This window comes from Cyphomyrmex costatus, unplaced genomic scaffold (genome assembly GCF_001594065.2).
Source record: "Cyphomyrmex costatus isolate MS0001 unplaced genomic scaffold, Ccosl1.0 scaffold219, whole genome shotgun sequence".
Lineage (NCBI taxonomy): Eukaryota > Metazoa > Arthropoda > Insecta > Hymenoptera > Formicidae > Cyphomyrmex > Cyphomyrmex costatus.
Window position 1 is genome coordinate 511,011 of NW_017276246.1, and position 13,068 is coordinate 524,078.

At 36.0% G+C, this 13,068-nt stretch overlaps 1 protein-coding gene across 1 annotated transcript; it reads right to left on the bottom strand.

Moving 5' to 3' along the window:
• Positions 1 to 250: 250 nt before the first annotated feature.
• deltaCOP (coatomer subunit delta) lies at positions 251 to 3,413 on the bottom strand. The gene is made up of 8 exons (XM_018539657.1): positions 3,317 to 3,413; positions 3,085 to 3,124; positions 2,597 to 2,820; positions 1,763 to 2,151; positions 1,522 to 1,689; positions 1,134 to 1,447; positions 707 to 1,023; positions 251 to 636 (listed from the first exon to the last, which is right to left on the bottom strand). Exons 1-8 carry the CDS (start codon positions 3,317 to 3,319, stop codon positions 547 to 549), a joined length of 1,545 nt encoding a protein of 514 aa, XP_018395159.1. The 5' UTR covers positions 3,320 to 3,413; the 3' UTR covers positions 251 to 546.
• Positions 3,414 to 13,068: the final 9,655 nt, after the last annotated feature.

Consider the following 13,068-nt stretch of genomic DNA (forward strand, 5'->3'; position numbering starts at 1 on the left):
AACTATATTTTTGTCGTTTAATTATAAGAAAAATTTTTCTATATTTTTAACAAGAGCTCTAATAAAAAAAAAAACATGGCGATGCAATGTGAAATATTTTCCGAGACAAGGTAACATAAACTTACGAACGAGTAACAAAATCTGATATATATATTTGGTAATAATACAATCTTCTGCAGAAGCTAATCAGTACTAAAATATATGTATCAAGTAGAAAGTAAATATGATAAATTTACGTGTGTATGAATTATAACCAAGTTTAGTCTAATTAAAATATATCTTCTTTTTGTTTTACAAATGTGTATAAGTATTCGGCACTGAACAGTTATTAAATAGCATATTGAATTGATACATGTACATAAATATAGCAAATGACATATATCAATGTTCAATGGATCACGTAAGAATGGCTGTATGGCAATAAAAATAAATTCAAATAGTAGTCAATCTTGATTGTTGATCATAACATTATGCTTTCCCACTGAACTGTGCCTATTTTCAGATTCTTACATACGCAAATACTTTTCATCTATTATCCATAATGTCTTATACAACTTCATATTTATGAGTAAAGAACACTGATTCTACTGAATACTTAACTGGGCTCTGATCTTCTACAAGCAGAACTTCGCTAACCTGAAAAGTAAAAATAACATTTTTATATGATATAATTTACGCAACACATAGAAATTCATGTAGTCTATACCTTAATTTTAGCATACGACGTTTTAGACGTAAACGAAACGTGAAGTGGGAAGAAATCTGCAGGTGTAGAAGATGGGGCTGAAAATTCCATAGAGCCTGATTTCGTTGAAGCATCGATCAATGGTAAAGACCAAACTAACGCGTTTCGTCGTGCTTCGTGCGTGTACTGTCCGTCGCATTCACTGACAATAGGATTGCATCCCATAGGTAGAGGAATGTTTATTTGGACGTCATTCAACTCAAGATCGGCCTGTTCCAATTCATATTCAATATTCACGTCGCAACCACCTTCTCCATTTTCAGAAGGCCAGCAATTTACTATTACAAACAATTAAATGTATATTCATATATTTCATAGATTTAAAAGACAGTTAAAATTAAAAGTAAAATCATATATGACAATGATGATTGTAGTATTATGATCTTACTTGAAATTGGTAATGCTGTTTCGTCTTGAGCTTGGAAACGCCATTTCAACACGCCGACGTCAGTGTTCAATGGGAATGGTTTCGTAGGTATTTTCAGGCCTATCTGTCCATGTGATCTAAATAATTCCTTGTCCACGTTTGGATGAGTTTGTAATTGTATTCCTCTTGTGTCGCTGTTCTCGATTTGCACACGGATACGTCCCCATTTCTCGTCAGAAATGTGTAAAGTTACCAAGCCATGCAACTCGAAATTTTGTAAACCTCCATCCCGTCCGACGCGTACATTAAGATGTTCTTCTTGTCTTAAGTGAACCCTTTTGATGGAAATACATTTAAATAATTTATTCAAATGATTTTGAAGCTCCTATATATCGCCAATATAACATACAATTCCGTGTTAATTATCTGAGGAGTTTGTGTGGATTTTGTTCCAAGAACAGAAAGAGGTCCTGTTACGACATTTTCTCCTTCCTCCTTTAATTGATCAACGAATGAGTCTACATCGCGAGACTTTCCACCTAATTTCATTGCACCAGGTCCAGCATTTATTGGTTTCCTAATAAAAATAATAATTATGGTAAAAATAAATTATAGTAAATAATTATAATCAAGATTAAAATTGATCATACTGTTTGGACTTGTAAGGAGGTATAATTGGTTCAGGCACAAAGTTAGCTGTATCACCAACAGACGGAGTAGCTGGTAGGCTACCGCTTCCATATCCTCCACCAAATCCAGGACTTTTAAGTCCACCTTTTTTGTTAGCTTCCATCATCCTCTGTTTCTGCAATTCCTTGGCCTTTTCACGCATCTTGTTCTTAGCTTCACGCTCTTGTGTCATTCGGACTGCTTGATAAACCTTCTCTTCATGTGAATCCATTTCCACAAAGGTTCTGATTTGTACTAAATTTACATTTTCCCTATAGCCCAATGCAACTATTTCGTCAAATGCGAATATCAAACTGAACGCATTATCTGCTATTTCAAGTTCATCCATTGAGACACAATAATCTGGAATCTATAGAAATCAATTGTATATATTTAATGTACACATATAATTAATATCCATAATAATAAATTCTATTATTATAACATATTGGAATAAGCCTTCCCTATACTAAATTATAGAAAACTATAGCCAGATAGAAAAAGGAAGACAAATATTGGTTTTTTTGACTCTTTCTTTTACTTATGATAGTAAAACAATGTTGGTCAATCAACAAATTCCTAATAAAGAAAACAGTCTGCGTTAGAATATCATTGTCTAGGAATTAGGACATTTTTGCTTATAAAAGGCTCACTCTAATATATCAAGAATATGTTCCACTTAGCATTTACAATCATTATTTCATTTCTGTTTAGCATTTGATAAACAACAAAGACAAAATGATGTTTGTAACATTGCAAATGCTAAGTAGAACATATCTTATATATTACTATACATTAATATATAATCTACTTACCACTTTCACAAAGAGCCTTAAAGTTTCCAAATCTTCCAAAATATTGCTGGCCTTAGTTGTAATAAGCAGCATGTATACTTTATCAAGAGGCTGATAAACATATCTAACAGATTCTGTTTCTACAAATGTATGCTGTTTACCCGAGCTCATTAATTTCGGGAATGCAGCAAGTAGGCCTTCTATCCTCGCCTTTGTCATTTCGACAAACTGTCGAGAAATTATAGCTGGAAGAGTAATACAAATCATGATAAAATAGTCGCAGCAAACAATATTTTTTCGTCACTTATGTGACTTTTCCTTACAAGTGACCAACTGATACTCATTCCTCAACAAATAGAACAGAATGTGGATTATGGATATATGAGGTAAAAGTATCATGTGATTAGTAGCTGATACTATTAAAAGGAGACATGTGTATGACAGTGATGTATCGTATACGAGACGTGTCTATGACAGTGATGTGACGCAAGAATGTTTTGTGAACTCACTTTTTCCGGCTTTGGTGCATACCGCAGCAGCAATGAGTACCTGTAAAAATAAAGAAGCATATGATATCACATAAATTTAGCTGCAGAATTAAATGCCTGGCGGGCACACGCCGTTAAATGGATGACATCTGTGGAAGATGTCACGAGCTCGCGATTCCGCCGCTTCGGGACTTCTTTTCCAAGCAGCAGGATTTTGACAACGATTTCACGACCGCGGAAGAAAATCACTTACCATCCTGACGAGTGATTCTGCAACGCTCTATATATGCGATTTAATCTAAATATATTCTTGATCGTACACGAACCGACTTCCTCACATCACACATATACAAATACACGAACAAGAGAAACAGAGGGCGCACTGTGCTGACGTGTGCCATGATGAAAGACCGAAAGACGTTTCGCCATGGATCACGATAAGTTGTAGTTGGAAACCACCGAAGGATATTCGCAGATCACGTGGGCGCGATGATGCATCTAGCGTCATCCAATCGCGTATGCAGGCACTTCTTCAGACAGAAGGCCCAGTGGCGTAACTTATACAAAGGGACAAAGGGGGCTGCGGCCTCAGGCCCAAGAGTTGTTGGCCCTTAAAATTTAATTTAATTTTTAGTTACATGTTCAATACCACTTGCCTTGATATAAATCGTTTCTAATAGTAGATCTCTACAGCGAAAGATATGACTAAAAGTATTAAAAAGTATTAAAAACGCCCATTTTAGCAATATTGTCGGGATTTCTCAAAAACTTAATATGATATGTTATTTTTACTGTCAATGCTAAAATTTTATCAGAAATGACTTAATAAAACTTAAGGCAAGAAAGATCTTTTATTTATATTCGAATAATATGTTATCATTTTAAATATAATTATTTGATAGTTAAATTAAAAATAAAATTCCATATTTCCAAATTTGTATTGCAATTGCACTTTACATTCCGTTCCGTTTCTGCCATAATACTCTGTTATTGTAGTAAAGTAACGCAAAGTTGAAAAAAAGCTGTAAAAAGCACGATCTATATCTTTCTATCGATTTTTCCAACCAGAAATTTTTTCTTTCTCTAAACTAAAAATTATATCTATTTACGTTTTTGAAATTTATTTTCTCTATATTATTTCATATTTAAAAGAAATACATGTATCGTATTAAATTGGTACATAATTGGATTTTTACTTTGTGACATTTAAACTAATTATTAAGGAAAGTGTATTAACTACTCTTTAATGACAGGGTCTTCAAAAGGCTATGCCCCCGGGTCCAAATTTTGAAGTTACGCCACTGAAAGGGTTTACTTTTGCATAACTCGTATAACGCATAATGCTTAAGAGAATCAATCAATCAATCAATCAATCAATCAGAATCCTTCCTTTCCTTCCATTTCACGAGAAAAAGAACTTTCAGAAAAGAAGAACTTTGAATGATTGATTCTCTTATGCACTATGCGTTAAGCAAAAGTTTGTGTGCTGCGGCTTTAAGAGTAGAAGTACAGGAGTTTTGCACAATGCCTAAAAAAATGAAAACCAATCAAAGTCCTCTCTATGAAATAAAATACTCTAATTGGTTGATTTTCTTATACTTTATGCATTATGCATTATGTAAATATATATGTGCTGTGCGGTGTACAGATAAACGTTATTTTCAAATTTCAGAATAATTTTGATTAACTATGATATGAAAGCGATATATAAGGCAAGATATAATTATTTAAATCTCAATTGAATGCGAAGCATCTTAAAAAATTTGTAAAATACTGTAATATCTGTAAAACACTTTCGTTTTATTTCTAGAAATCATGTTCGGCGTACGATAGAGGACGCCACCGAACAGTACAGTAGTCAATGTAGTTTACTCGTCCGATAGACGTGTATTTTATGTGCCTTTCTGGAACTACTTTTTTTATTTTCAATTTAAAAAATGAGATTTATGTATACAAAGCGATGAAAAGGTGGATGGCGCTCGTCTTTTCCAGTCTTTTCATTGCTCGTTATATCTGTTCCGGCGTAAGTAATAAGTAAATAATATTTATTATTAATGTTTTTAATTATTTGAATTTAATTACTACTGCTTTACGTTCTCTTATTGCCTTACATTTTCTACATGATTAGATTTTACTGCGATTGGCCAACTCACTTTGCTGATTACATCTTATGGCCTTACGTCTTTTTTTGTGTGCTATAGCCTTTAAACTTCATTAATTTTCTCTATCTTTTGTTTTCCATACTCGATCAGTTTAAAGGCTATGGCACACAAAAAAACTTATATAAAACAAGCAGTAAGCCAATCACAGTAGAGACCATAAGGCAATAACATAAACCATAGCAAAAAATCCAAAATGTTGATTTGCTTACGGCTTATATCTTAGTGTTTGTTTTTGTGTGCTATGGCCTTAACTTCTGACCATAAATATCCGTACATAGTTTACTATTTCTTCTCTAACTTATTATTTTTTCCTGTTATTTTCTTAGAATTATCAATGTATTGTTATGATTACTTGAAAACAGGAAACAATTAAAATCTGCTTCACAATTCGCATTGTTTACGCTTTCGGCATAAAATATTTTTCAAGATTTCAAGTAATATGAACAAACTTATAGACTACAACTCTACGAAAGCATATCGAGTAATGTTTTTGATTAATTCAAAAATAAACGGATTGCGCGCGTCGAGCTATAACGACCGCCATTTTTTAATCCGCGCAAACTTCAAGTCGTTCGTGGCGCGCGGACAGTTCTCCTTCGAACTTTCGAATTCGACGCAACGTCTGCGCGAATTTGGTGAAATCAATCGTAAGTCCAATCGCGCGGGATCGAGTAGTCGTCAGTTTATCACACCGACGACAATGAGTAACCGGCGGTAGTGAGGGAGACGCCGAAGACGCTCCCCCCCCCATGCGGAACGGTCTCGTCAGGTACACACCGCCGTGCGTTAATTTAGTGGCGGCCATTATCGCGCTTGTATATTCGCCGGCGTCGCCTCGCGTCGCGTTTCAACGGCTAGTCAACGCGGAAGATGAACGGCGCGCACCGTTATTACAGCGCATCTATTCCGACCGCGTTTCTACTTGGCCGAGCTCGCGTTTCCGCTGTGCCCTCGCTTTCCGTCGCGGTTCCTGACGGCCCCCTTTTACCGTATAGGAGGGCTCCCCGTTCCTCGCCCGCTCTGTCCACCGGTCGCCGTCTTGGGTTGAATTTGAACCCTCTCGCACGAAGAAATGGCGGCGCCCCAACGACAGGCGTGATCGAATTAAGAGAGTGGTAAGAAAAATTTGCTTCTCTTCTTTTTTGCGTCACGATCGGATCGGTCATCATAACGCAGATATCTGCACCAGGGAGCAGATTTGCTCGAAATTAATAAGCATATTAATAGAATGACATTTAATGTGAGGTTAAATTTTTGACAGAATCCGAGGAAGGTATGAACTTTTATGAACTAAAGGTAATTTGTACATAAAATGATAAAATCTGCATTATTTTATATTGTGTTATTTTACACACACATATAAATTGAAATTTAACTTTCAGCACATCTGATCTTCTAGTGTTAAAAGATCAAAAGGAAAGAGTGAGGGTATAACCATCTTTACCCAGAGAAAAATTAAAAAAAAAAAATTATTTTTTAATTCTACACGTAATGGTTCGTTTATGTCCTGAATTAATTTTCATTACTTGCAAGTATACAAAAATTATTAAGTGATTCTTACACATACCTACCTATATGTGTAATAAAATATCTTAAGTAGTACACTAGAAAGTCAAAAAATATCATATTAATCGTATCGTGACAAAAATTACATAAATTCGATCAGTAATCGGTCAATATGATGTTATTTTTATTTTTCTTAGGGTACTATGGTATATGTGTATACGTGTATTATAAAATATACTTTGACATCTTTAGAAAGTATTTGTATTTGTAAGGCTATATGATTTAAAAAATTGTATATAACTAATTATAAGGTTTGGTTTGTTTATTGTCTAATTAAAGTTAACTAAGAGTTTGGACTCAATCTCACTTAACTTGATGATAATGTAAAAAATTGTGTTTTTATAGCTATGATTAATCGCTAAACTAATAGGTTTGTAACAGTAAGTTTAAAAAAATGCATTATTAATTTAGTGATTATAACCATAGATATGAAAATAGTTTTCATTATCATTAGATTTGAGTCTAATTACAAGTTAACCAGTAAATGAAAAACCAGGTGTAAATATTATAATTACTTGATGCTCCTAGTATGTATTTCAAAGAAAAGGAATACGCAGGACATGAATGATCAAATCATGTAAGGACTAAAGATTAATAATTAAAAATGTTTTCAATGTTTCTTGATCTTTAAATTACATAGCATATAAAAATCAGAAGATTCTTCTCGAAAAACGAGAATGTCTTGAGTAATTTAAGTTAACAAGAAACGAGAAATGAGGAATCCGCCGTCTCGTTGAAGTTTGGTTCTCACGAGCCTCTACGAGGTGGTGATCGTTGTAATTAATTTACGACGCTGTTCCTTTCCCGCGTCTCACGGCGTCGACGTTATTACTACATAACCGCTGTCGGCAACAGAAGCGGTGCGGTCGACGAGTGGCTTTTAGAGAGAAATTAAGCTCCGGGTGTAAGTGGTTAACAAAGAAATTAATACGCGTATATCGCACTTGTACTGCCATGAAGTTATCTATGAAAGAGAGGGACGTATAGGGAACGGGGGGAACCAGAAGCAGGAGAGGCAGATGAGGGCCGAAGGCGATACTGCCGGTTCACCCAATTAGCTTCCGTGCTAATTAGACCTACGTGCTTTAATACGGTACTCTTTTGCGAGCGTGAGCGAAACGCCATCTTGATAACAAGAAAAAACTTATCCCTGTTACTTTTTCAGGTCATGCGGTGCGGGTTGGGATCAAGCGGCGCGGATTAAGGAATCACGCTGACGTCGGCTGTCCGCCGCAGTTTTTCTATTTTTGCGAGAGGACCTCGGAGACGGCATCGTAAGATAAAACGTCGGCCGATTATCACATTAACTAGGATACGGCGACGAGGACGCAGCCGATCGGTGAGTTTTACGATGTTTGCACGAGTCATCGTTTCTTCCACGCACGTAACAGATGGGCGAGATAACCGGCTGCTGGGAATCCCGCAATAGTTTGCCCCGGCATCTCTCGACGAATACTTATATTCTACTGGATGCTTGGATTTCTGTATAAAGCTAGAAACACATAGAAAAATGCAAGACAGAAAGACTTAAGCATTAAGCGGATTGGACAATCACAATAGAAAACATAAGATAAAATAATCTTACGTTTTCTACTGTGATTGGACGAGTCCCTTGCTACTTTTACTTTCTTACGCTATTTTATCTATTTTTGGTTTAACTGTGAATACGTTTGAAATATTTAAATGCTATCACATGACTACATTATGCGTCGACGTTATATGTATATCTACGAAGATTAATATCTCTCTCTTGCCTCTTTTTGAGATTAATTAATAAAAGCAAGAAGAGATTCCTTTTCTTCTCTTTTTCACATTTTAAATTCACATTTTTTTACTTTGCGAGAGAAACATTGCTGTTGGTACACTGGATGCTGGAAAGGATAAGGTTTTATATTTTACGCCACAGAACTTTTTTTAAACGTCATATTTGATATTCGCATAAAAATAGAGCATACGTGCTTTATGGCAGATTTTTGTTTTGCGTTATTACAGTGATACGAGTTACGATATCGAATGACGCGTCGCGTCGGTACACTCAAAGGGATACAAATATCCTGCTTCGAACTAGGCGTTATGTTTCGTTACAAATGTTATATTTTATCGCACCTTTGAGTGTACATTTATTCCGATAAGTTAGAAACTTCGAATCCGTCATTGTAATTCTTTTTGTATTAAATTACGATAGCATCAGCTGCACTTTTGTGTGCACGGTTTTTAGGAATTGCTATAATTATACTAAATACATAGCACACTAAGAAAAATTTCTGATTAAAAATGGATGAAAATTCTGATTTGTTCATTTATCAATTAGAATTCCAATTAGTGAAATTAGACTCTTTCTAATGTATAATATCAACGAGAAAGAAAGTTTAGCTACATGATATAAAAGCGACAATGATTAATGAGTTGTTCTTATCGGAAATATAATCCTTTGTTTTGCGATCTGAAGTCTGAAGGTCGATTGTGTATCTTAAAATAAAGTAAAAATTGTAAAGGTGAGCATTCATTAAATTATTAAAATATTTATAATTTCGTTAACTTTTAATAAATTTGCTCACTTTTGTAATTTTCTTATCTCGCTTCAAGATACACAATTAATCCTGGATCTTTTTAGTACAAGCGAAATTTTATCCTGAAATTTTGTTGAAATAAAAGAGGGTAGGAACCGGGGAGGTTCCTCCTCCTGAAATATATATCCTCTTTCTTATTTCTAAAATCTTATTAAAAACTTATCTTGTAATGTGATAGAGATATATTGAAAAGGGATCCTGAATTTTTCTATTTCTAATTATATAAACTATAATACATTCCAAAATAATAAAAAAAGTTTGGGCTAGTTGGAGGGAGTAAAAATAATATGTTACGGATAGAGAGATATAAACCGGAGAATTTTTCAATGGAAACTCATTCGACGCGAATACATTCATAGAAATTAACGAAATCACGATCTATTTAACGTTTACGTTCGAATGGGGTTTTTCTTTAGATTACCCGACGAGTAGTCCTTCCCTTCGTGCGAGAATTACCATTTCCGGTATACTATTTTTCCTTACCGGAATCGCGCGTGCGCGCCGTTGTAACCGCGACGGGGATAAATTTCGATAAGAAAACCTGGCATTATCGCGATAATTCTCGGGACGTCCGGTGGCGGGAGGGGGAACGTACAGAATCGCCAAAGACAAACGGCACCGTGCGTCATACGGCGGCCGGATATGATCGCGAAATCCACGCTTTCAAATGCAAATGTAACGGACCGCCACAGCGAGGACAATCGCGGAGCGCGCGCGACCGAGATTTACTGCTGTTTACCGCAATTTATTTTTGCGCAAAACACAGAGTTTTCCGCCGCGACGGCGCTGCTCCATCAGAAACGAGATTAATACGTGGAGAAATCTGCATTGCCATCCTCGCTGCAGCTTTCATCATTATCCTGGTTATTTACAGTCTGTTATTTAGGCGCGCCTTTTGCGTTTCGGACTTAAAATTATCATCCAATTTTCGGTGTATCGTTAACTTTTCGTGGATAACGCCATTGTCGATGAATATTCTGCTTGCGTGTCTCTTGTAATTAAATTTTTTCGCGCAAATTTAATCGTAGGAAACTACTCTTGTCACTGTATATCGTAATCTCAGTAATTGCTGTATTAATGTCATAATCGTTTATCTTCTCAGTATTGTAGCTCATCGCGGAATTTCTCATTTGTGTTTGATATCATGTAAAAAAATATCATTACTGGTAATTCCTGTTTCAACGTTCCTATATACGATCCATGTGTCATTATATTATTGCAAATATCATATTATGAAATCAAGAGATTAGTAATTACTGCAGCAGTCGCAAGTATCTATAATACTAATATCGCGTCTAATCGACGCGAACGAATTAATCGATCGTTAACTGCTTGGGAAGAAAAGTCGGACAACAACTGTTCTTAATTAAACGTCTTGACAATTTCTTATCAATAACATGTTCCTCTCTTGACCTAATATAACAACACTGAGAAAACAATATTATCAATTTAAGTAAATATTTATTTGAACAGTGCCTACTAAATATTTATTAAATATAAATATATACTTGATACAAAAAACATTAATTTGAGATTTAACAATACACTTCTTTTTATTAAGTAAATATTAAAATGTTTAGTTAGCAGTATTCAAATAAATATTTAATTTGAAAGTATTTTTTTTTCTCAGTGAAGCTATATAAATTATATTTATAAAAATTTGAAAATGAAATATGATTTATATTGAAATTAATTTTTTATACGCTATAGAAAAGCTTACTTTTGTGATTTATAACTAATAATTTTATGACGCATTTATATTGAAATTTATATTTTTATATGTCTCTGCAAAGGAGCTTACTTTTATAATTCATTTCAGATCTTTTTATTTGGTCAAATAGTTACGATTTATATAAACTTTAGTTAATTTGATTTAATTCGTGGTAAAGTACCGACATGGTTTGAAGAAGACTTTTATTCTCTATTTTAAGTTAAAGCGTTCGAGGACGAATTTACTTAGAGTTTTATAAGGCTGTAAACGAAGTCGCTCGGAGATATCCCGGTGACACAGGCGAAGTTGGTACGTATAATCTTATTAAACGGATGGGAGTTTACTGTTGAATGCACTAGATGTAGGTCAGTGGTTTTGACAAGGCCGGTGAGCCCGAATTCGAGGGGGAACGGACCACACAAATGCGCGCACACCATTACCGAGGTTTGCGGTTGAAGTTGATCAATTTTACCGTAATGAAAAGATTTAATGCCGCTCCGATATCTTGAATGCGTCCCATGGCGATCATTAAGTTAAGGTCTCGCAGAACCGCTTCCTTAATGACACTCTCGGATCTCCGGATAAATTAATCTCATCGCAAACGATCGTTCAGTTATCAATCTCTCTTTCTCTCTCTCCCTGTCTCCCTCCTAAAGAAAATTAGGATGCGTAGGATTTCCAGGTCTGGTGGGATAAATCCCTTCTCCATCTTCGCTTATTCCGTCCCTCCGGATGATCCCGTCCAGACCTGATTAATTGAGGGTCACACGAAACAATCAATCGCATCGCAAGGACAATAGCGAATGCGTGAGTCCGCATTGACTGATGATAGTCAGGAAGCCTGATCGAGTTTGCGCTGATTCCAAGTTCCGAACTTATTGTTAGTACGTGAATTTCGTCGTCGAGACATATTAGATTTAAGCATTGTACCCTCTTCCCTGATCACGAGCAATGAATAGCTTTTTGTAATTAATGAGCGGCATTTAACGAAGGCGCTATTCTAGTTTTCTAGCTATCTCTCAAGCTTTCTAGCTTGTTTGTCTCACTTGATTAGAGTCACATAATCAGGTTGTTGGTATGAAATTGCAACTGGCGGCCACAATCGCGATATTTTATGCAAAACTTTGCAATGACACTTAATTTAGCAGGGAATTACATTTAGATTTTTAATTAAACGAAATACTAGCACATAAATCTAATCAATTACCTCTATTAATGAGCTTTTTAAAGTTAATTATTCATTTAATTTTCTCTCTCTCTCTCTCTGTAAATATTTTTAATCGAATATAATTTATCGCCATAAGCGTTATGATTTTGATCCATTTTGACAATACCCAATTTGGTTCTTTAATTAAACAGTTGCTCTGTTCTTTTTCGCCACGCCATTTTTATATCATGCTGTGATATATATTTTCCGCTCAAAAAAAAATCTCTTCGTCTTTCTTTTCTCATTTCTTGACTATTTTATTCTCGGTGTCGCTCTCAATTTATGAGAGTTCTCTTTCCGCGCTTTCCGGCCTCCTTTTCCTCGTACGAGGATTCCCGTCGCGATATCGTGGTCGCAGTGATGGGGCACCTCTTTCAGCCGGGTAGGAGTTCTTCCACTTTGCTAAGCGAGGGTTCGCGCCACCATTTGTCGAACCGTCCATTCATCTGTCCGTCGGTGGTCGGTCGGTCGGTGGATTCTACGCTAACGTAGAGGCGAGGTGGCAAGCCAGAGCGGGATGCAACTCGCAACAGCAGCGCGTGCTTTCTCCACCGTCGGAGGAAAGAGAAAGAGGGGCAGAGAGTGAGAGGGAGAGAGTGCGAGCGAGGGGGAGGGGAGTGAGTGAGAGATAGAGTGAGAGAGAGAGAGAGAATCAGAGCGCTGGAGAGGGAAGAGGGAATGGAGGGATCCCGGGAGCTCTATCGACCGACTTCTCTCTCATCCAGCATCCCAGCTACGGATCCGTAGGTAGTAGTTGCAGCTGAAATCTCTCCTCCTCCTCCTCGTACT

Bases quoted from the DNA above. Each gene is read 5' to 3' on its own strand.
- deltaCOP (XM_018539657.1), bottom strand. The intron at 2,821-3,084 runs GTGAGTTCACAA...TTACTCTTCCAG, and splicing joins ATGCACCAAAGCCGGAAAAA to CTATAATTTCTCGACAGTTT. The intron at 1,690-1,762 runs GTATGATCAATT...TATTTTTATTAG, and splicing joins CCTCCTTACAAGTCCAAACA to GAAACCAATAAATGCTGGAC.